The sequence below is a fragment of the Mirounga leonina genome, unplaced genomic scaffold (genome assembly GCF_011800145.1).
Source record: "Mirounga leonina isolate KUSES-001 unplaced genomic scaffold, KU_Mleo_1.0 Mir_94, whole genome shotgun sequence".
Lineage (NCBI taxonomy): Eukaryota > Metazoa > Chordata > Mammalia > Carnivora > Phocidae > Mirounga > Mirounga leonina.
In genome coordinates this window covers 52,963,046-52,981,680 of record NW_023270855.1, presented here as the reverse complement: position 1 = coordinate 52,981,680, position 18,635 = coordinate 52,963,046, and the positions used below count along the sequence as shown (strand labels likewise).

Sequence of the window (18,635 nt, the reverse complement as noted above, 5' to 3'; positions counted from 1 at the left end):
GTGGTTACTCTCAACTCTTTCCGCTTCTGCTCCTCTCGTCTGAACTGTCAGCAAATCCTATTCCATTTCCTAAGTATGTCCCAAGTAGGACCAACTCATCCCCACTCCTGTGGCCCTCAGCCCAGAGTCCCCCATCATTCCTGGCCTCCTCCGGGCAGCAACCTCCTCCCTGACCTGAGGCTCCCACTCCTGACCCTCTCCAGTTACACTCCCCAGGCAGCAGCCAGAGCATTTTCCAAGAGTAGTTCCTATCAGCCCTCTGCTGCAACCTGCTGTCTTCCCATTGCTCTGGGATGACAAGCGAACTCTGACCTCAGTCTACGAGAGCCCTCTGTTCTGGCCCGCATCTCCCCGGGCTGACCGCTCAAGGGCCCCAGGGCCTTTGCACTCTTGCTTTGAAAAGAATGCTGGTTAATTACGCAAACTCTGGAGAACAAACAGTTTAGATTAAATCTAGGCCCGGCCAACTGCCACTTCTACATCTTCCAAAGAGTCCCTTGGGGATGCCTGGGTGGCTCAAGGGATGCCTGGGTGGCTCAAGGGATGCCTGGGTGGCTCAGTCGGTGAAGCGTCTGCCTTTGGCTTGGGTCATGATCCCGGGATCGAGTCCCACATCGGTCTCCTTGCTTCATGGGGAGGCTGCTTTTCCCTCTGCCTGCCGCTCCCCCTGCCTGTGCTCTGTCTGTCTCTCACAAATAAAGTCTTTATTAAAAAAAAAAAAAAAGTCCCTTAAACTCCACGTTTATTCATTTGCAAAATGGGGATACTTAGTCATAGTTACCTGCCCCTTGGAGCTGTTGGATTAAATGAGAAAATGCAAGAGCGCAAAATGCAAGAGCACTGCACAAGGCTGGGCAAACAGTACTGACAATTAAAGTAGTGGTTATTGGGATTATGGAATCCCTCCTGGGGAAAGCACTCCCCCCCACCTAAATCAGAGCTCTTGATCCTTTTGTGGACCATGAGCGTGATGACTGAGCGTTCATGCCGTTGTGTGAGATGTGTCTCTCCCAAACCTTGTTACCTCCTCAGCACATTACCTGTCTGATGTGTGGGGGGGGGGGGGGGGAAGTCTTGTTATGCTTCTCTTAGAATGAACTATATACCCTGTAACTCCTTAAATGTTCCTGAGCTTGGCATCTGTGAGTTCTGTGAAGGCCGTGCTTATCTTGTCCCCGGCTGAGACCCCAGCAATCAATAGAGTTTTGTTCAGCACATAAATGAGCAACCTCTTCTGTCCAGTGCAGTGCCTATAACCTGGGCTGTGAAGGACAAGGAGTAGGTTATGTGAGCAGATGGGTAGGGCTGCCTGCAGGGTCTCATATCAGTCTCCATTATCAGCCCACTAGACTGTGAACATGCCAGAAATTCCACCACTCATAGAAAAGCCAAAGGGAAGGGATCCTGCTCAGACCACCTGCAGGGGAAGTCTGCCCATGACTAGGGTGGCCAGGCCTGGGGGAGCAGAGTGTTAACTGCTGGGAGGGACCAGTGTGAGACCTTGTGGGGGAACTGGGAAGCCTGGAAGATTAGGGTGGAGTCAGGACATTGGGGTTCCAGCTATGGCTGGCACCGACCACACCCTCCCATCTCCTGAGGAAGGGGGTGTGCATTAGAGGAAAGCGAAACAGGCAAGCCACACAACACAGAGCCAGGAGGCAGTGGGAGGATTTTACTAAACTGCATGACACACAACTTCCCCAGGCCCCCCATGAGTGTTGGCGTCCACTTCAGCCATCGGGCCCCAGCAGTGCCCCTTGCTCCTGCACCCACTCAGGACTCTCGCCAGTAGGGAGGGCCGGACTGACAGTATCATGGGTGGGAGAGCAGGGGTCAGGGTGAGGCTCAGGGTTGGGGTCGGGGCTGGGCACGGGCCCCCGGTCAGGGCTGGGACCAGATCCTTGCTCAGGGCTGGCCACGAGGTCAGGATTGGCTTCGGGACCAGGCTTAGGGTCAGATTGGACAGAATCAGGGGTGGGGGTAGATTCGGAGCCAGAGACAGCTTTGGGGCTGAGATTAGGGAGGGAGCCCACCACGGAGCCAGGGTCAGAGCCCAGGCCAGAGCTGGGGCCGGGGCTGAGGCCCAGGCCAGAGCCGAGAACAGAGACAGCATCAGGACCCAGGAGGGAGACCTGCCCCGGCCTCAACATGGAGGCGGGACTGAGGCCGAGGCCCGCGGCGGCGGCGGCAGCGGCGGCGGCGGCGGCGGCGGCCGCAGCCGCGCCCTCGTGCACCCGCTTGTGCTTGGTGAGGCTGGAGGCTTGGCCAAAGGCCTTGCCGCAGAGCTGGCAGCGGTAGGGGCGCTCTCCGGAATGCACGTGCAGGTGCTGCAGCAGCGCGGAGCTCTGGCCGAAGGCCTTGGAGCAGTGGGGACAGGCGTAGGGCCGCTCGCCCGTGTGGATGCGCAGGTGGTGCTGCAAGTTGGAGCTCTGGCCGAAGGCCTTCCCGCAGTGGGGACAGCGGTACGGGCGCTCGGCCGTGTGCGTGCGCTGGTGCTGCAGCAGCGCCGAGCTCTGGCCGAAGGCCTTGCCGCACTGCGGGCACGGGTACGGCCGCTCGCCGGTGTGCGTGCGCAGGTGCTTCAGCAGCGCCGAGCCCTGCCCGAAGCCCTTGGCGCACACGGGGCACTTGTGCGGCCGCGGGCCGCCGTGCGTGCGCAGGTGCTGCGCCAGCAGCGAGCCGTGCCCGAAGGCCTTGCCGCACACCGGGCAGTGGTGCGGCTTCTCGCCGCTGTGGCTGCTGCGGTGCTTCAGCAGCGTGGAGCGCCAGCCGAAGGCTTTGCCGCAGGCGGCGCACTGGTAGGGCCGCGCGCCCGTGTGGATGCCGCGGTGCTGGGCCAGCGTGGCGCCGTGGCTGAACGACTTGCCGCAGTCGGGGCAGCGGTACGGCTTCTCGCCGCTGTGGGTGCGGCGGTGCTGGCTCAGCCCCGAGCTGCGGCGGAAGGCTCGCCCGCAGTCGGGGCAGGAGAAGGGCCGCGGCGGGCTGGCAGGTGCAGGGAGCACCGCGGGGCTGGTGGCCAGGACCTCGGGCGTGGCAGTGAGGCTGGATGAGAGGGGGTCCGGGTCTGGGGACTCGGTGGGGCCGAGGGTGTCGTTGTTAGGGTCAAGAACCAGGGGGACCGGGCCGATGACGTCTGGATCGAGGTCGAAACTTGAAGACATGGGGTCGAGATCTTGGGGATCCGAGTCACGGGTGGCTGAGATGGAGCTCGGAGCTTCGGCGGCGGGGTCCAGGTCCTCAGAGACGGGCTCCAGATCTTCATAGCTGGGGTCCACGTCTTCAGAGACGGTGTTGACGTCTTCTGGGTCGGGCTCTGGGTCTTCACAAACTGGGTCCAGCTCTTCAGGGTTGGGGTCCAGGTCCTCTGAGTCAGAGTCAAGCTCTTCATAAGTGGGCCTCGGGCCTTTGTGGCCTGGGTTCCTGACCAGGACCGAGCGCCGCATCCCTGGCGTGGAAGTGCTGGCTGCTTCTGGGGCAGGATCTGCAGGGTGAGGACAGAGGGTGGGTGGGGGGTAGGTTCTGGAGGCCAGGGGGTCTCTTTTGGAGTCTGGGCAGGGGAGTGAGAGGGGACCATGCCACGGCCCAAAACCCACTCCTGAATACACACATGGACCCTGCTCTTGTCTCAAATCGCAGGGAGACTTGTGATGCGCTCCAGCCAGGGCAGGGAGAAGAGGGACCCTGGTGGGACATGGGGGTGGGGGTGGGGGGAACCTTCCCTTCTCAGCACCACACCTGGATGGAAGTCACAGGACCCAGCACTAGAGGTCTCCAGTACCCAGCTCCAGGGCTCTGCCCCTCTCTCCATCTTGGTCTCCTCCTCTGGTGGGAAGCTTGGGTCCTGTGGAGGAGAGAGAGTCCAGGGTTCCTACCTGCTTGACTGGGATCCCCTCATGGGGAAGAGGGTGAGTGCTTGGGTTCCTGTGCTTGCTCCTAAGTACATGGCCTGAATTCCAGTCCCGTAGTCGGGGGTGACATATTTGGGGGTTCCTAGTAGCAAGGGCAACCTCTGGCTTGCCTCACAGAGAGGAAGCATCCTGAGCTCTGAAGCTTATATCTGGGGGATGGGGGGGGGACACAACATCTGGTACTCCCCTTGCTTCCTTGGGGGAGGGCAGGGGCACCTCTGGCTTGCTTGCTTGCTGGGGAAGAGGTGACTGGAATGCCAGACCTCACAGCTCAGGGGTGGGAATAACTATCAAAACACTTGCGTATCCAAATGCCAGTTCCTAAAGCTGGGTGGGGTGGGGTGGGGGGGATAAGGTGGGACCCACTGGGGCACAGAGAGATCCATGGACCCCTAGCCAGGTGAGTAGGGACAAGTGTTATACCTGTTTGCCCAGTTGGATAGCAGATCCTGAATTCTAATCCCTAGGTGGGGTGGGAGTGGGGGCAAAAATAATACTTGGGGCCCCTATGGGGTTACTGGGGGGCTCCTGGGTCATCTCCTAGGAAAGGGAGATTCCTGAGTAACTAACTGATCCCAAGGCTGAGGTATGGGGACGAGTGTCAGGACACTTTTTGGTCCCCTCCTGGAGAAAATATCCTGAGTTCCAGCCCCATGCCTGGAGGTTGGAAGCAGGGTGGAGAAACCATTGCTGGGAGCCCTTCTGGGGAGCAGAGGGAGTTCAGGATTACCTGATGGGGAGGTGATGTCTTGAGCTATCCACCCATGGCTGTGGGTTGGGGAGCAAACAAAGAGATCTGTTCCTGGAGGGAGGGATAGGGGGGCCTCTGGCTTTCCTGGGGAGAGGGACATCCAGAACCACAACCCCACAGCTGCAAGTGGCTAAGCAAATGGAGAGGGTGGAGTTCTTAGATCACCTCCTCAACCGAGACACCACATTTGAAGGGTGCGGGGGAAACAATGCCTGGGTCCCCTCCTAGGTTTCTGGGGGGCAGGGGGACCTTTAGATGGCCTCCTGAGGAAGGGGACTTCCAAACTCTCAACTCTTAGCTGGAAGGCGGGGAGGAGAACTGAGTTCCTGGGGGGAGGGGGGCAGGTGGACCCCTGGATCACCTCCTGGGAAGGGGTTTCCAGAACTCTGGACCCCAAGACTGGAGAGTGAGGGGAACAATAACTGGGCTCCAGGGGGTCAGAGGGAACCCCCGATCCCCCTCCTGAGGAAGGGCCTCCTGAACTCCCGACCTCAGGCTGGAAGGTGGGGAGAACAATACTTAGGGGTCCTCCAGGGTTCCTGGGATGGAGAGGGTCTGGATCGCCTCCAGGGGAGGGGGCGCCTGAGCTCCCGACCCCAGAGCTGAGGGGTGCCCCCCCATACCTCCCCGATTTCAGGCGCCAACTCGGGCTGGGCCCTTCTCCCCCGGGGCCGCGGCGGCGGAAAGGGCGCTCTAGGCCCTCGGGCCGCGGGGGGACCCCCCTCCCCTCACGCCCGCGACCCCGCTCTCCCGGGCCGGGCGGGCGGCGCGCGGGCGTTGGGGGGTGGGCAGACAGAGGTCGCCCCGGGCCGCGCCCCGCCCCCGCCCCGGCCCCGGCCCCCGCCCGCCCGACCCGCTCGCGGGGACACTCACCCGGCGGCCCTCGCGCCTGGCGGGCCCGCCGCGCCCCCGGGGCCCGCAGGAAGCCCCCCGCCCGCCAGCCCCGCCGGCGGCCCCCTCGGCCCAGCGGCCCCGCCAGGCGCTCCTGGGGAGCGAGAGGGGCCGGCCGAGGGCCGCAGCGGGAGCTGCTGGGACTTGTAGTTCGCCCGCGCCCGCCGCGGCCGTCGCCATCGCTGCCCCCGCCCCCCGGGCCAGCCTTTGTCCCGGCCCGGCCGCCCGGGCCGCGCGACCGCGCCTTTGTCTGCGCCGCGGCCTCCCGCGCTGCCCTCGCCCCGGCCCGCCGCGGCCCGGCGCCTCAGCCCCCTCGCTGTCCCTCCCGGCCCCCGCCTGCTTCGGCCCCTGCCGCGGTCTCCCCGTGCCCCTGTCTCTCTCTGCATCTCTGTTCCCCTCTCGGCGCCTAGCTCTGTTCCTTTCTGTCTCTCTGTCCCTCTATTTCTGCGGCCCTCCCTGTTTCGGTCTCTCTGCCTCTGTCCCTGTCACTTTTCCTGCCTCTGCCCGTCTGTCTCTCCTTGTTTCTGGCCTCATCTGTCTCTGTCTCTGCCTCGTGCCCGTGTCTCCGACTCTATCTTTGTTCAAAAAGCACCAAACCTTCTATTTCTCTGGCCGACTGGCAGGGCACATAAGCAAAGCCAAGGCTCTGAGAAGCCCTGCAATTTACAAAGCTGTTAATCTTTGCTCAATCCAGAGTCCCGGTGTAAGACTCCCCAAGGAAGAATGTTGGGGGCCCTGTCCCTGAGTGTTTTCCTCCTCCTGCCCAGCTGATAGGTCACTCACTGCTGTCACTGGTGGACTCCCTGTGTCTGATGCCCACCGGAGTGATGATCTCTGGAGAAGCCTAGGCCAAAGCGGGGAAGGACCCTGGGCAGACTTTACCTGGAGGCACAGATCCCCGCAAAGAGGGAGTGAAAACCAGCCCCAGCAGCTGCCAGCTGGGCCGTGATGTTCTTCACTGAGCATAAACAACGGTCACAATATAAACAATGATCACACAAGGCCGCTCTGTGACCACGTCTGAACCGAGCCAGAGACAAGGACACTCTGCAACCACAAAAACGAATACACACCCTCCTCGCCCGGACTAACGCGATGACTACCGCCTCTTACCAACGACAGCTCCCCTTGCATCCTCCCACTGCAGAGATAAAAATCACCAAAATCCCCAGTCACCAATCCGCTCCCTGCTTCCCGACAGCACCAACCGAGAATTTCTTCAACTCTCTTTAAAACTACCCCCCCACCCCACATGCCTGCATCCTATAAGGTGCCCTCCTGTCCCCCAAAGCCCTCTTATGGAGGCACCCATGGTTCCTGGTATCTGATCTTCCCTTTTTAGCGAGCTAAGACTACAGCTGTATTTCTGATGGTCTTTGCGTGAATTTTGACACCACCTACCCTTGAATACAGCCTCAAGCAAATCAGGCCTCCAGGAGTCTTCCCTCTTCTTTCCTGAACCTTCTAGATCTGTGCTGAACTCAAGGTCTGAAACTGGCTTTCCACCTTTCGGTGGAAAAGCCCACAGCATATCTGAGAGATCTGAGACTGAAATTGGATTATGTCGGGGGTTCCTCATCCTGCCACCTCCTGGAGGATCCCATAGCAAATAATGCTTGTGATGACAGTGTTGTTTCTGTCTGCTAAGTATCTTTTTTTGTTCTTAAGATTTATTTATTTATTATTTTAGAAGGGGGGGGCAGAAGGAGAGAGAGAGAATCTCAAGCAGACTCCCCGCTGAGCACGGAGCCCTACGTGGGGCTCGATGCAAGGCTCCATCTCATGACCCTGAGATCATGACCTGAGCTGAAATCAAGAGTCAGAAGCTTAACCGACTGAGCCACCCAGGCGCCCCTGTCTGCTAAGTATCTCTATCAGCACGTTGCTTTCCCTTTGTGGATCCTTCTCCACTACTCCAACATAACACAGTCCCCCAGTATCACTCAGTCTAAACGCACCAATCAGAGAACCCCATCTCCTGGCCGTAATAATTAGGTTGGAGGACATGATGTTGGAGGGTCTCATTCTTCCTTTCGGATCATAAGCTGTATATAGGCCCTCATCCTACCTGCAGCCCCCTTCCCCAGTTGTCAGGAAGACAGTCTGCATGCCTGAAGACTGGAGCCAATCTACACCAGGATGTATAGGTGAGAGTTGAAGAGAAAGTTTTGTCTATGTTGGCTGAGCTCCTGGATATAGCCATACCTGAGGCCAAAAGCCCTCATTCTTTCTAATACCATGAGCCAACACATTTCCTGGGCATTGGGCTGGTTTTTAGTGGGTTTCTGTCCCTTGAATCGATGACAGTCTTGACTGACTAATTTAGAATTAGTACCTGGAAAAGGAAGGGTATTGTGGGAAGTAACCTAAAATGTGGAACTGGCAGAGCAAAGTGAGGTAGAGGGGCAGGGCCACCACAGACACATATTCACTATAAAGTGAATGGGACTCCCTAGATTTTTGCAGTGCATACAGTCTGCCCTGAGAAGAGCCTTCCTCAAGAAACAAGAAATTTCTGTTATGTGGCAGAAAAATAAGCTGATTAAAATCTTGCTTCCTGGGGCGCCTGGGTGGCTCAGTCGTTAAGCGTCTGCCTTTGGCTCAGGTCATGATCCCGGGGTCCTTGGATCAAGCCCCGCTCGGGCTCCCTGCTCCACGGGAAGCCTGCTTCTCCCTCTCCCACCCCTGCTGCTTGTATTCCCTCTCTTGCTGTCTCTCTCTCTGTCAAATAAATAAATAAAAATCTTAAAAAAAAAAAAATCTTGCCTCCTTGGGGGTGCCTGGGTGGCTCTGTCAGTTAAAGCATCCGACTCTTAGTTTTGGCTCAGGCCGTGATCTCAGGGTCCTGAGATGGAGCCCTACATCGGGCTTCGCGCTCAGCATGGAGTCTGCTTGTCCCTCTCCCTCTGCTCCTCCCCCTTCTCTCTCTCTCTTTCGAATAAATAAAATCTTTAAAAAAAAAAAATCTTGCCTATTTTATCTTGGGACTCTAACCACGTGTTTCTTGAGACTGTGGTTGGAGGGGCTTTGGAGAAAAATGGCAGGATGTTGAAATATTTGGGCGCCTTCATCAACGTCTCCCCAGACAGACGCAAGCGGCCTCTACATCTTGCAGCAAAGACTGGCATCTGCTTGATTTTGTGATTGCCTGAGCTGAATTCTCCACCCCAAGCTAAAAGAGGAAATTAGTAATGAGGTGGGAGATAAGACTGGGATTATTGGAGAACCAGGGGGCACTCGATGCCCCAGGCTACTCTGTAAAACGGAACACTCCCTGTCTATAAACATACAATTACCCTCCATTGGGAAGAGCCTATTAGCTATCTTTCCACCCTCCAGATTGTAACCTGGGGCAATAGAGATGCTAAGGGGATGGGCAGGCACAGATCTGTTGCTAGGAGACAGGGTCCAGCAAGGTTGGGCTCCAGGATCAAAGATCCTGGTGAGGTCTGGGGAACCAAATCACCCAGGGGTGGGCTTGTGAGCTGGGCCATCCAATCATAGCATTCTATCCCTCTGGGCACAATGATTGGTTCATGGCTGGGCATGTGACTCAAATGGGCCAATTAGAGTGTCCTTTAAGTTCCAATAAGAGGAGTTGGGGCAAGACCCTCTCCTTCTTCCTTTGAGGCTTTAATGAAGAGGATTTGGATTGCTAGCGTCTTTTTTTTTTTTTTGGCCACCGCTTGGAGGGACACAGGATTGCGAGGTGGTGAGGTAGATTCCAGGCTTTCTTATTTCTAAGTTATAAAAAACAAAATTCATCCAAATAAATTTGAAGATCTAATTGGCTTTATTAAATGGCTCATGGGGGTGCCTGGGTGGCTCATTTGGTTAAGCATCTGCCTTCGGCTCAGTTCATGATCCTGGGATCAAGTCCCAACGATGGGCTCCCTGCTCAGCGGGGAGCCTGCTTCTCCCTCTCCCTCTGCCCTTACCCCACCCCACCCCCGTGCTCACTCGCTTGCGCGCTCTCTATCAAATAAATAAAATCTTAAAAAGATTTATGAATCAGGTGGCATCCCTTCTAACACATAGAGGGGCACTCTGAGGAGTTGTACAAATTGGAAGGTTTTTACAGGAAGGGGGTTAGGGCAAGAAAATTATAGGCAAAAGAAAAGAATTGTTCCAGGCAAAGTTACTTTCCCTTAGGGGAAGGGTAGGGGATCTTATTAGGTGGATTACCTCACCTTCTGTCCATGAAGAAGGCCCGTGTGACAGATTACCTTATTGGTGCTTATCAAAAAATTCCCAATTGGTAGATTAAGACATATTTCTGAGGGAGGTTGAAACGGCAATTAGGTTAGGTATTAACCCTTGGTTTGGTGACTTAGCCTGGCCCAAGTAACACCGTTTGGGGTCTGCGGTTTTCTTTGTAACAAAGTCAATAAAAATCCCTTTCTACTTGAGCTAGAGTGAGCCAGGTTTCCATCACTTGCAACAAAAATGACCTAAGACATTAAAAAAATAGGGGCACATGTCATCAAGCTGCAGCCAAATGCTAGGCTCTGTTCTAAGAATGGCACATGTGCATTTTAGTTAAACCTTGTACCCACTTTATGGAGGAAGAACTGTTGCCAGCCCCGTTTTATGCACAAGGAAAGAGGGGCAGATCATGACATCACTTGCCTAAGGACAGAAAGACAGGGAAGTGGCAGGTCTGAATTCTGCTGCTCCATGATGTTTTCCTTTAAAAATTAATCTGTTCTCCCATGTGCAATCCTACTTTATTCATCTTGGTCTATAAGCCTTTTGGGTCTTTGTAGTTGATATGAAATGCCTTTTTTGGTGTGGGGAAGGGTGAGTGGAATATAGGGAGGGATAGACATAAATCCATAAAATACATCCCAAATCATGATAAAGTATCTTTCTGCACTAAAAATATTTCTAGTAAAGCTCCTGTTCTTTCCTAGCAACCATCCCGGGGCTAGTCAGTTCCACTGTTAGAAATCTTTCAATTTGTGCAGAAATCTGCCTCCTTGGAATTCCTACCTATTATTTTTCATCTGGTGTCTGGGTTGCTTTAAACCATTCCTAGAACCAGGCAGGAGCACACATTTTCCTGCAACCAGAGCTACATGGAAATGAATACCAAAGTAAGCTTTCTGAGCTTCCTGGCAGGCAAGGCAAAAAGGAAAAGCCTTTTAGTTAAGAGTAGTCCGATCAACAAACAGACCAGCTTCACCAGGAGAGTCTGATTTTGTCCTGGGGATCACTGCAGGATGGGTTTATTGCAGTGGTTCTCAAGCAGGGCAAACCCCGCCCCCCCCCCCCCCCCCCGCGGCCCAGGGGACATTTGGCAATGCCTGGAGATATTTTTGGTTGTCACAACTGGCTGGGGTAAAGGGAGGATGCTATTGGCATATGGTGATTAGAGGTCAGGGATGATGCTAAACATCCTACAGTGCACAGGAGGGACTCTGACAATAAAGAATGATCCCATCCAAAATGTCAATAGTACTGGGATTGAGAAATCCTGAGTCATCATGAGGTAATTCAGAAGTGTGTCATGTAGATCTTTAGCGGAAGCAAACAGAAGAGGTGTTTTGCAGCTAGCAGACCCTTGCATAGATAATAGGAGAGCAGCCAAAAGGGCCATCTTATTCTGTGGGACCCAAAGCTGGACTCCTGTCCTTCCTGTGACAACCTAGCTCCACACCAGCTGTGGCTGGTGATATAAAGGTGTCATTGAGCTGACCCTGACACTAACTACCCTGGAGGTGAGCTAGGAAATGACAACCTGGCCTCACAGAATTGCTGCCCATGGGGAAAGGGCTCCTGGCCTGGCTTGAGCTTGGCTTTTGGTGGCTCAAGAGGCCTTGGTCTTTGAAGGTCTGATTACAGAGTCAGGGATAGAGTCAGGGAGCCATGTTCATTCCCTGAAACCAGATTCCCAACAGCCGAAAGAAGCAGGCCCTGGGCATGGCCGCTGAGGCCCATTTCATCGTGGACAGAGCCAATCTCACCACACCCAGACCTTCAAGATGGGGGCGCTGTCCAAGGTACCGTTTGTTGACATGCTTGTCAAGCCCCATCAGTGATGGAGCTCCACCCCATCCTCCTCCTTTCCACCCTTTTCATTTCGTCCCTGGCTGGACACCTCCTCCCTTGGACTTGATCATATCATGATGGCTTTTGTTGATTTGTCCCTGGACCCAGCTCTGACCAGTTGCCCAGCCAGCCAGCACACCGCTGAGCTTCCAGCTTTCACCCACAATGGAGGAAATTGCTGGGTCACTCTCAGCCTCTCCACCCCCTCAGTCTCCCCCCTCTGAACCCCACCCCCTCTCTCAATGATTGAAAGCTCCTTCCCATACCCTTATCTTCCTCTTTCCTCCATACCTTCATGCTGAGAAGGGAAGTGCTCTCTCCCTCCTTGACCCCCAGCCACACACACTGAAGTGTGTACATTTCTCATTTATAACATTCTAATGAGAGAGCTACCATTCATCTCCATTTTACAGATGAGCAAACAGATGAGGCTCAGAGGGGCTAAGTGCCTTGCCCAAGACTACTACCCAGGACAGAGGAATTAAGATTTGGACTCTGTCCATTCAGCCCTAGGAATCTGTGTTCTCAGCCCTTCACCACACTGCCCTGTTCAAAGCTATGACTCCTCTCTTCACATCATTCAGATTTGTTGGTGCACCTGAACACATTACACTGAGTCCAACAGCCAAGCCTTTGCACAAGCTGGGATGGCCTCCTTGCCCAGAGCGGGGCGATCTTCAGGGCCCGTGGAAGTGTCTGTTCAGGGTTATTTGATGGAGTCACTCTCTCCTGTACCGTCCCCAACCCACGAAGCATCCTCTTTCATGGCTGACTGATGGAGGGTGGGGTGGGATGCTGCCAAGACACTGTTTATTGCTGGCTAGGGCATGGGTAGGTGGGGGCCTGGGGGGCCCAAGGGTCTACCTTCCCAGCCCCACAGCCCCACTGGCGAGGGGAGCCCAGAGGCACATGGCTGTCCTGCAGATTGACCAATCTCAGCACTGCTGGGCCCTGGTACTTGGAGGGAAACTCATGCTCGTATTGGGTTGAGAAGAAGCGCTGTCCACCCAGCGGGGGCTCAATGTGGCCGTACTTACACTGTGGAGGCAGGGTGGTCAGCGTGGCAGGACAGCCTGGAGGCTGGTGGACCTACCTGGCCCACCCCGTGGCCCCCATACGACCTGGGAGCAGCAAAGGCTAGTGACTGGGCTCTGAGGAGGTGGGCAAAAGGTACCCCAGCTTGGGCTGACCCAGGAGCTGGAGAGAAACCAGTGACCCCTGGAATGACCCCCGGACTGTGGTGACCCAGGCAACTGTGAGCTAACCCTCAGCTGGGGGTATAACTGTGGCTGGTGATATAAAGGTGTCATTGAGCTGACTCTGACACTAACTACCCTGGAGGTGAGCTAGGGATGACCTTGAGGCTGGGGTGACATTAAGATGATCCTGTGCCTGGGGTCACCCTAGAGAGACCCTGAAAGGACTTGATACTAATTCTGGGCCTGAGGTGACGACATTATCATCCTGAGATAAAGCTACACTGATTTTGGGGGTTACCTGGTCAGGGAGGTACCCTTCCCCGTCCCTCACCCGCTGTAGCATGTCCTCAGTCACGGAGGCCGGAGCTGTTCTATGAGGCTTCAGCATCTTCTGGTTCGTGGTTAAAAAATCTGTTTCTGGAGATTTGGGGTGGGGGTAGTCGAGCTGAGGGGCTGAGGGAGGAGAGGCATGGTCCCTGGGCAGGAACGTGAGAGATTAAGGATGGAGTAGGACTTCAGGGCGAAGCCCTCGCCCTCGCTGAAGTTGGAGCGAAGATGGATTAGGAGGCGGGGCGGAGGAGGAGCCAGGGGCGTGGCAAGCGCAGACTAGAGAGGGGGCAGGCAGGGCGGGCTAGTCGGTGAGGGGGCGGAGCCAGAGTCTGACAGAGGGGCAGGGGTTAGAGTCGGGAGAGGGCAGATATGGAGAGGGGCGGGCCTACGGCCATGCAGGCGGCAGTGCCGTGGCGGAGACGGTGGTGGTGGTGGGGAGTCAAATCCACGAAGGGGCGGGTTGTCCAGGGTCAGAGTTGGGATCTCGGTCACTGGGGAGGGATCTCGCTCTTCAGGAGGCGGAGCCAGAATCGGGCAGTGGGCGGGGCGAAACTGGCCGGGGCGGGGTTAGAGCTGAGGCCGGGAAGGGAGCCCTGCCCCTTCCCCCCAACCTGCTCACCGTCGGTGCCCCGGGGCAGGTTGCTACGCAGCAAGTGGAGATTGGGCGCTTTCTGCGGCTTCTCTGGCGTCCCACGGGGGCAATAGTCCGTGCCCGTGGAGGTCTGGAAGAACTGTTCGAGCAGTGAGGAGTCCCCTAGACGCACGTGACTCTTCCATTTCTCGTAAGGCACGTGGCGGCTGGGTGGTTCGGTCACGGGCGGTGGCTGTAAGACCACATGGCCTCAGGGAAGCTCCCGTGTCCGGGATCTCCCAAAACCCGGGTGGAGACAAGAGGCGGGCGCTCTACGACCTTGGAGAGCTCACACCCTCTCTAGGCCCACGTTGCTGTTGCGGGGAGTAGGCACTGTATCTCATTTTGCAGACAGAGCCACCGAGGCTCCCAGTGGTTAAGGGACTTAACCCTAGATACTGCAGATAGACCCAGGAGATCCCCCACACGTCACACTCGCTCCCACCTCAAGGACTTTGCACTTGCTATAGGTACTGCCTGGGAAACCCTTTCCCTGATGAGCCCCTGGGGAAGGTCTCCCCCTTCCGGCTGACCTGACCATGGAAGAAATGCATGGAGGTGGTGAGGCTGCCTGGACCAGGGCACCAGTTTCCTTCCAGGATGTGCGATGCTGGAGTCTGGTCATGGTGAAGGACAAAAGGCTCTGCCAGTGGCAGAGCAGAGGTTGAGCAGACCCGCGAGGCCCCTGTGGGAAGTTGGGGGGGGGGGGTTGGAGGAGGGGGGGGGGGTGGGCAGGGCCGGCAGTAGACTCACCTGGCTCTGGGGCATAGAAATGATCAGCTTTGGTGGTCCTGTCATGGAACAGGCCATCTCCAGGACGAATATTCACATAGTGGATGTGGGCTGCGGCCTGGGCCTTGTCATACCTGCAGATCAGGGGGGATTCGTCTGATCCGGGCCCTTGCAACTCCCGGGAAATGGGAGAGAGGCAGGCTTCCCAAAGGCCAAGCTGTGGGGTGCTAATGGTGGGAGAGCCTTGCTTGTAGGATGGAGGCTTCAAAGGCACAGTACTGGCCCCAGAGCCTTGGATGGCACGCTCCACGAGTCGCTGAGAGCCCGTCACCCTGGTGGAAGGCCACCGTCCCTTTGTACCTGTCTGGGGGCAGACCCTGGGGCCTGTAGGCTTGCTTCTGCTCCGAACACATGGGCCCATGGCCAATCTTGAAGTCTCCCAGTTCCACGCTGGAGAAGGCCTGTGGGCGGACAGAGGTGGGAAGGACAACCCCACCCAGACCCTATCGCTGCCCTCCCCCACAGCACCAGCCCCACCTCGATTTACCCTCTTACACATCAAGGCCGGTGCGCTCGGCAGGGCCTGGAAGTGCCTCTGGTAGGAGGTCCCATCATCCTGTCTCCTGTGGTCCCACCTGAGGGGGTTGAGACCCCCTGAGGATGAGCAAGAACAGACAGAGAAGGGCACTGAGCCCCTGCAGCCTCAGGCCCACTGGGATGCAAGTCCTCACCTGGAAAGGGGAGCTGGGCAGTCCTGACTAGCCTTGCCTGAGGGCTATGTGGAAAACACCAAAAAATAACACAAGGAATGATAACAAGAATAACTGCCAAGTATTGAACCCAGCATCTAGGTTAAGTGCTTTGAACCTCATTTGCAGGGTTCACAATTCTCCCCACTTTACAGCCTTCCTGAGGCTCAGAGAGGCCAAATGACTTGCCAGAAGTCATGGAAATTCAAAACCAGAACAGAGTCAAGTCCAGATCTGACAATCCCTGAGTCCAGCGTGGAGGGACTCTGACTAGTGACATGCACCAGCGGGTCCCCTGGAGTCACAGAATCGGAAAATCACACAAATGACAGCTACTCTTTTTTGAGCTCTCACTCGATGCAAGGTGCATCATACACTCTGGGCTCCTTTGGCTTCAGCAGCTCCTATGAAGTGGGGCGCTCTTGTTGCACCGAGGAAAATCCAGGCTTGGAGAGGTCAACTTGCTCAGAGTCACATAACTACTATGGTGGCAGGGCTGGGGTGGCAACTTAGCAGATTTGTCTGATTCCAAACCACCATTCATGACTTCTACCCATGGCGCAGCCCCTTGAGAAAAATTCAGGAGCTATGCCATTCTGTGTTTATAGAAACTGAGGCTCAGGGAGGTTCCTGGTTTTCTCAGCCCGGCACTGTTGACATTTGGGGCTGGATAATTCTTTACCGGGGCGAGCTGTCCTGTGCATGGTAGGATGTTTAGCAGCATCCCTGGCCTCCCTTCATTCCCCGCTAGTAGCACCCCCTCCGTGGGTGATGACAACCAAAATGGTCTCCAGGGGCGCCAGGGTGGCTCAGTTGGTTAAGCAGCTGCCTTCAGCTCAGGTCATGAGCCTAGGGTCCTGGGATGGAGTCCCACATGGGGTTCCCTGCTCATGCGCACAGGGAAGAGTCTGCTTCTCCCTCTCCCTTTGCCCCTTCCCCCTGCTCTTGCGCGCTCTCTCTCTATTTTATTTTTTTAAAAGATTTTATTTATTTGACAGAGAGAGACAACGAGAGAGGGAACACAAGCAGGGGGAGTGGGAGAGGGAGAAGCAGGCTTCCCGCCGAGCAGGGAGCCCGATGCGGGGCTTGATCCCAGGACTCTGGGATCACGACCTGAGCGGAAGGCAGACGCTTAACGACTGAGCCACCCAGGCGCCCCTATCTCTCTTTAATAAATAAATAAAATCTTAAAAAAAAAAAAGATCAGAGGTGGCCAAATGTCCCCTGGGGGAGGGCGCGGAATCCCCGCCCGCCTGGAGAACCACGCGGTTGGCAAGTCGCGCGGGCCGCCCCGGCGCGCTCACCGAGGTGGCAGCAGGGCGCGCGGGACCGTGGGCACGGGTCGTGGGGGGCGTAAAACGCCTGGTAGGTGGTGGGCGGGATGCGCAGCTTGGCTCTGTCGCCAGGCGGCACCGAGTCGCGGTCGAAGATGAGCCGCGCGCCGCGGATCTGCTCGCTCGCGCGCGCCGGCGGCTCGGGCCAGCCGAAGTCGGCGCGCACGGTGGAGAGGCCGGTGCGGACGCGCGGGCCCGCGTGCACGCGCAAGCCGCTGGCCTGCGCGGCGAGGGGGCGCTCCCGCGTCTCCGACCGCGCGGACGGCGACGGCCCCGGGGGCGCGTACGCACAGTGCGTCTCCGACCCGAGCTCTGTGCCCGCCGAGCGCGTGTCCTGGGCGAAGAGGGACCCGCGGGGCGGCTCCTGGCACTGCGGTGCGCGGGTGCCTCCCGGGTGCGCCCCGAAGTCCCGATGCGACGTGGATTGCATGGCGCCCATGTGCAGCCGCGGGTCGGGCCCCAGTGCAAAGTGCGAGGCCTTGAGGAAGTCCCGCCCGGACAGCGGGCACGGCAGCAGGGCGACCGCGACCATCGGGGGACAAGGCGCCACCTGTGAGGGGGCGGAGACACGGGAGTGAGCAAGCGCCGCCTGAGGACAATGCTGCCTTTTACTTCTTCCTGTGTTCCAGGCACGGGGCCCTCGGGGCTGGGGACATTGTGAAAAAACAGGCGCAGCCCTCGTGCCTGCCCCCAGGGAAAGTAGAGATATCATCATTCATTTGACGCTTACTGTGTGCCAGGCACTGTGCTAGGTTCTTGGAAGGGGGAACATCAGATAACAAAACAGACCAAGAGCCGTGCCCTTGTGGAGTTAATACTGGGGCGAGGAGGTGACAGACAATACTGAATAAATGTACTACTATCATTTGCAGAGTTAGGAGAAGGAGCTAAGTGCTGTGGGTAAAACCATCACACAGGGAAGGAGGACGGGGGTGGGGGGGTGGGATGGAAGGGTTGCAGTTTTAAATAGGGTAGTGTCACCGAGAAGACAAAGACCTGAAAAAGGTGGGAGAGGAGCTTTTGGGTACCTAGGGGAATAGCATCCCAGGCAGAAGGAACAGCAGGTGCCAAGGCCACTCCCAGAGGGGGTCAGTACAGAGTGAGCACCAGGAAGGGCTGCAGAATGAACCCTTGCTTTCTACAGTTTGTCTGATAGGAGCCCCCTCTCCTCACCCTCAGTCAGTGGTCAAGGCCATGGCTCTCCCCTCCAGTGTCTGCTCAGTCCTGGCCATGTCCCATCTCTGCCACACCCCTCCTCATGGGGCTTTCTGCCCTCTGCAGTTGTTCTCTTGGATCTCTTCCTATCCTCAAACTCTCTGAGGCTTAGCAACCTCTCACTCCACCTCCCTGATCTCCAGCACCCGGCTGCCAGCACCCCAATTAGCTGACTGGGACTTTCTTGCCTTTGCTCAGAGCGGAGGAGTCTCGTCCCCCTCGTCCCAGCCACTCAGAGACCAAGCCCCCCTGGAGCAGGCTCACCCCCGCCGCCCAGACCACATCAGCTCACAGCTAGCTCATGTCGACCTCTTTAGAAAGCAGGCAGCAAGCATGATAACAAGACCACAGTTTGTCAGTGTCTATGTTTGCTTTTTTGATCGTTTTGGCACCGAAAAGAGTTGAGAGTGGAGAAGTCTTCAAATAGTTGATGGAGAATCTGACAACTGAAGTTACTAGCTAGGTCACCTCAGAATAAGTAATTGGGCTCCTGTGAGCTTCAGCTTCCACATCAGGGATGAGAGTATTGTACTTACCTCAAGGGGTGGCATGGGGACTAATGAGTCTTAGAAGATGCGCTTGGCAACCGGCCTGACCCTCGAGGCTCCCTCTGTCCCCAGTCTCCCAGAGGATGCTCACATGTTCCTTCCAAGGCTGCGTCCCAGTGTGGTCCAGCTCTGCCCATTGTGACCAAAGAGCTTCCCCCAGACGGTGCTGTCACAATGGTCCCCCAGCTACTCTGAGGGTGGCTGGGAGGAAGATCAGGAGTTAGGCCAAAGGATCCTGCCTTCTGAGAGCTCAAGAGAGCTTGGCAAGTGCCTTGACTTCTTTTTTTTTCTTTTTA

General features: G+C 56.7%; 2 protein-coding genes and 1 non-coding gene across 4 annotated transcripts; 1 reads left to right on the top strand and 2 right to left on the bottom strand.

Moving 5' to 3' along the window:
• The first annotated feature begins 946 nt into the window (after positions 1-946).
• Positions 947-1,050, top strand: LOC118006147. The gene has a single exon (XR_004677976.1). It is a non-coding gene; the product is annotated as a small nucleolar RNA U13 (small nucleolar RNA).
• Positions 1,051-1,652: 602 nt separating this feature from the next.
• Positions 1,653-4,998, bottom strand: ZNF358 (zinc finger protein 358). Of its 2 annotated transcripts, XM_034997381.1 has the most exons (3): positions 4,639-4,998; positions 3,736-3,841; positions 1,653-3,481 (listed from the first exon to the last, which is right to left on the bottom strand). In XM_034997381.1, exons 2-3 carry the CDS (start codon positions 3,806-3,808, stop codon positions 1,731-1,733), a joined length of 1,824 nt encoding a protein of 607 aa, XP_034853272.1. In that variant the 5' UTR covers positions 3,809-3,841; positions 4,639-4,998; the 3' UTR covers positions 1,653-1,730. The 2 variants fall into 2 exon arrangements, with proteins under 2 accessions (XP_034853272.1, XP_034853273.1); XM_034997382.1 differs by lacking the exons at positions 3,736-3,841; positions 4,639-4,998 and adding an exon at positions 3,608-3,729.
• A 7,029-nt stretch (positions 4,999-12,027) lies between these two features.
• On the bottom strand, positions 12,028-17,115 carry TEX45 (testis expressed 45). The gene is made up of 8 exons (XM_034997384.1): positions 16,547-17,115; positions 15,041-15,147; positions 14,854-14,954; positions 14,515-14,627; positions 14,295-14,404; positions 13,750-13,954; positions 13,132-13,217; positions 12,028-12,639 (listed from the first exon to the last, which is right to left on the bottom strand). Exons 1-8 carry the CDS (start codon positions 17,106-17,108, stop codon positions 12,412-12,414), a joined length of 1,512 nt encoding a protein of 503 aa, XP_034853275.1. The 5' UTR covers positions 17,109-17,115; the 3' UTR covers positions 12,028-12,411.
• Positions 17,116-18,635: the final 1,520 nt, after the last annotated feature.

What these genes read in the sequence shown, in the direction of transcription:
- TEX45 (XM_034997384.1), bottom strand. Translation starts at nt 17,108, where the DNA reads ATGGTCGCGGTCGCCCTGCTGCCGTGCCCGCTGTCCGGGCGGGACTTC. An exon ending in CGCGCCCTGCTGCCACCTCG is followed by an intron (nt 15,148 to 16,546) that starts GTGAGCGCGCCG and finishes GCTCATCCTCAG; the next exon opens with GGGGTCTCAACCCCCTCAGG. An exon ending in TTTCTATGCCCCAGAGCCAG is followed by an intron (nt 14,405 to 14,514) that starts GTGAGTCTACTG and finishes TGCCACTGGCAG; the next exon opens with AGCCTTTTGTCCTTCACCAT.
- ZNF358 (XM_034997381.1), bottom strand. Translation starts at nt 3,808, where the DNA reads ATGGAGAGAGGGGCAGAGCCCTGGAGCTGGGTACTGGAGACCTCTAGT. An exon ending in GTCCTGTGACTTCCATCCAG is followed by an intron (nt 3,482 to 3,735) that starts GTGTGGTGCTGA and finishes CTCACCCTGCAG; the next exon opens with ATCCTGCCCCAGAAGCAGCC.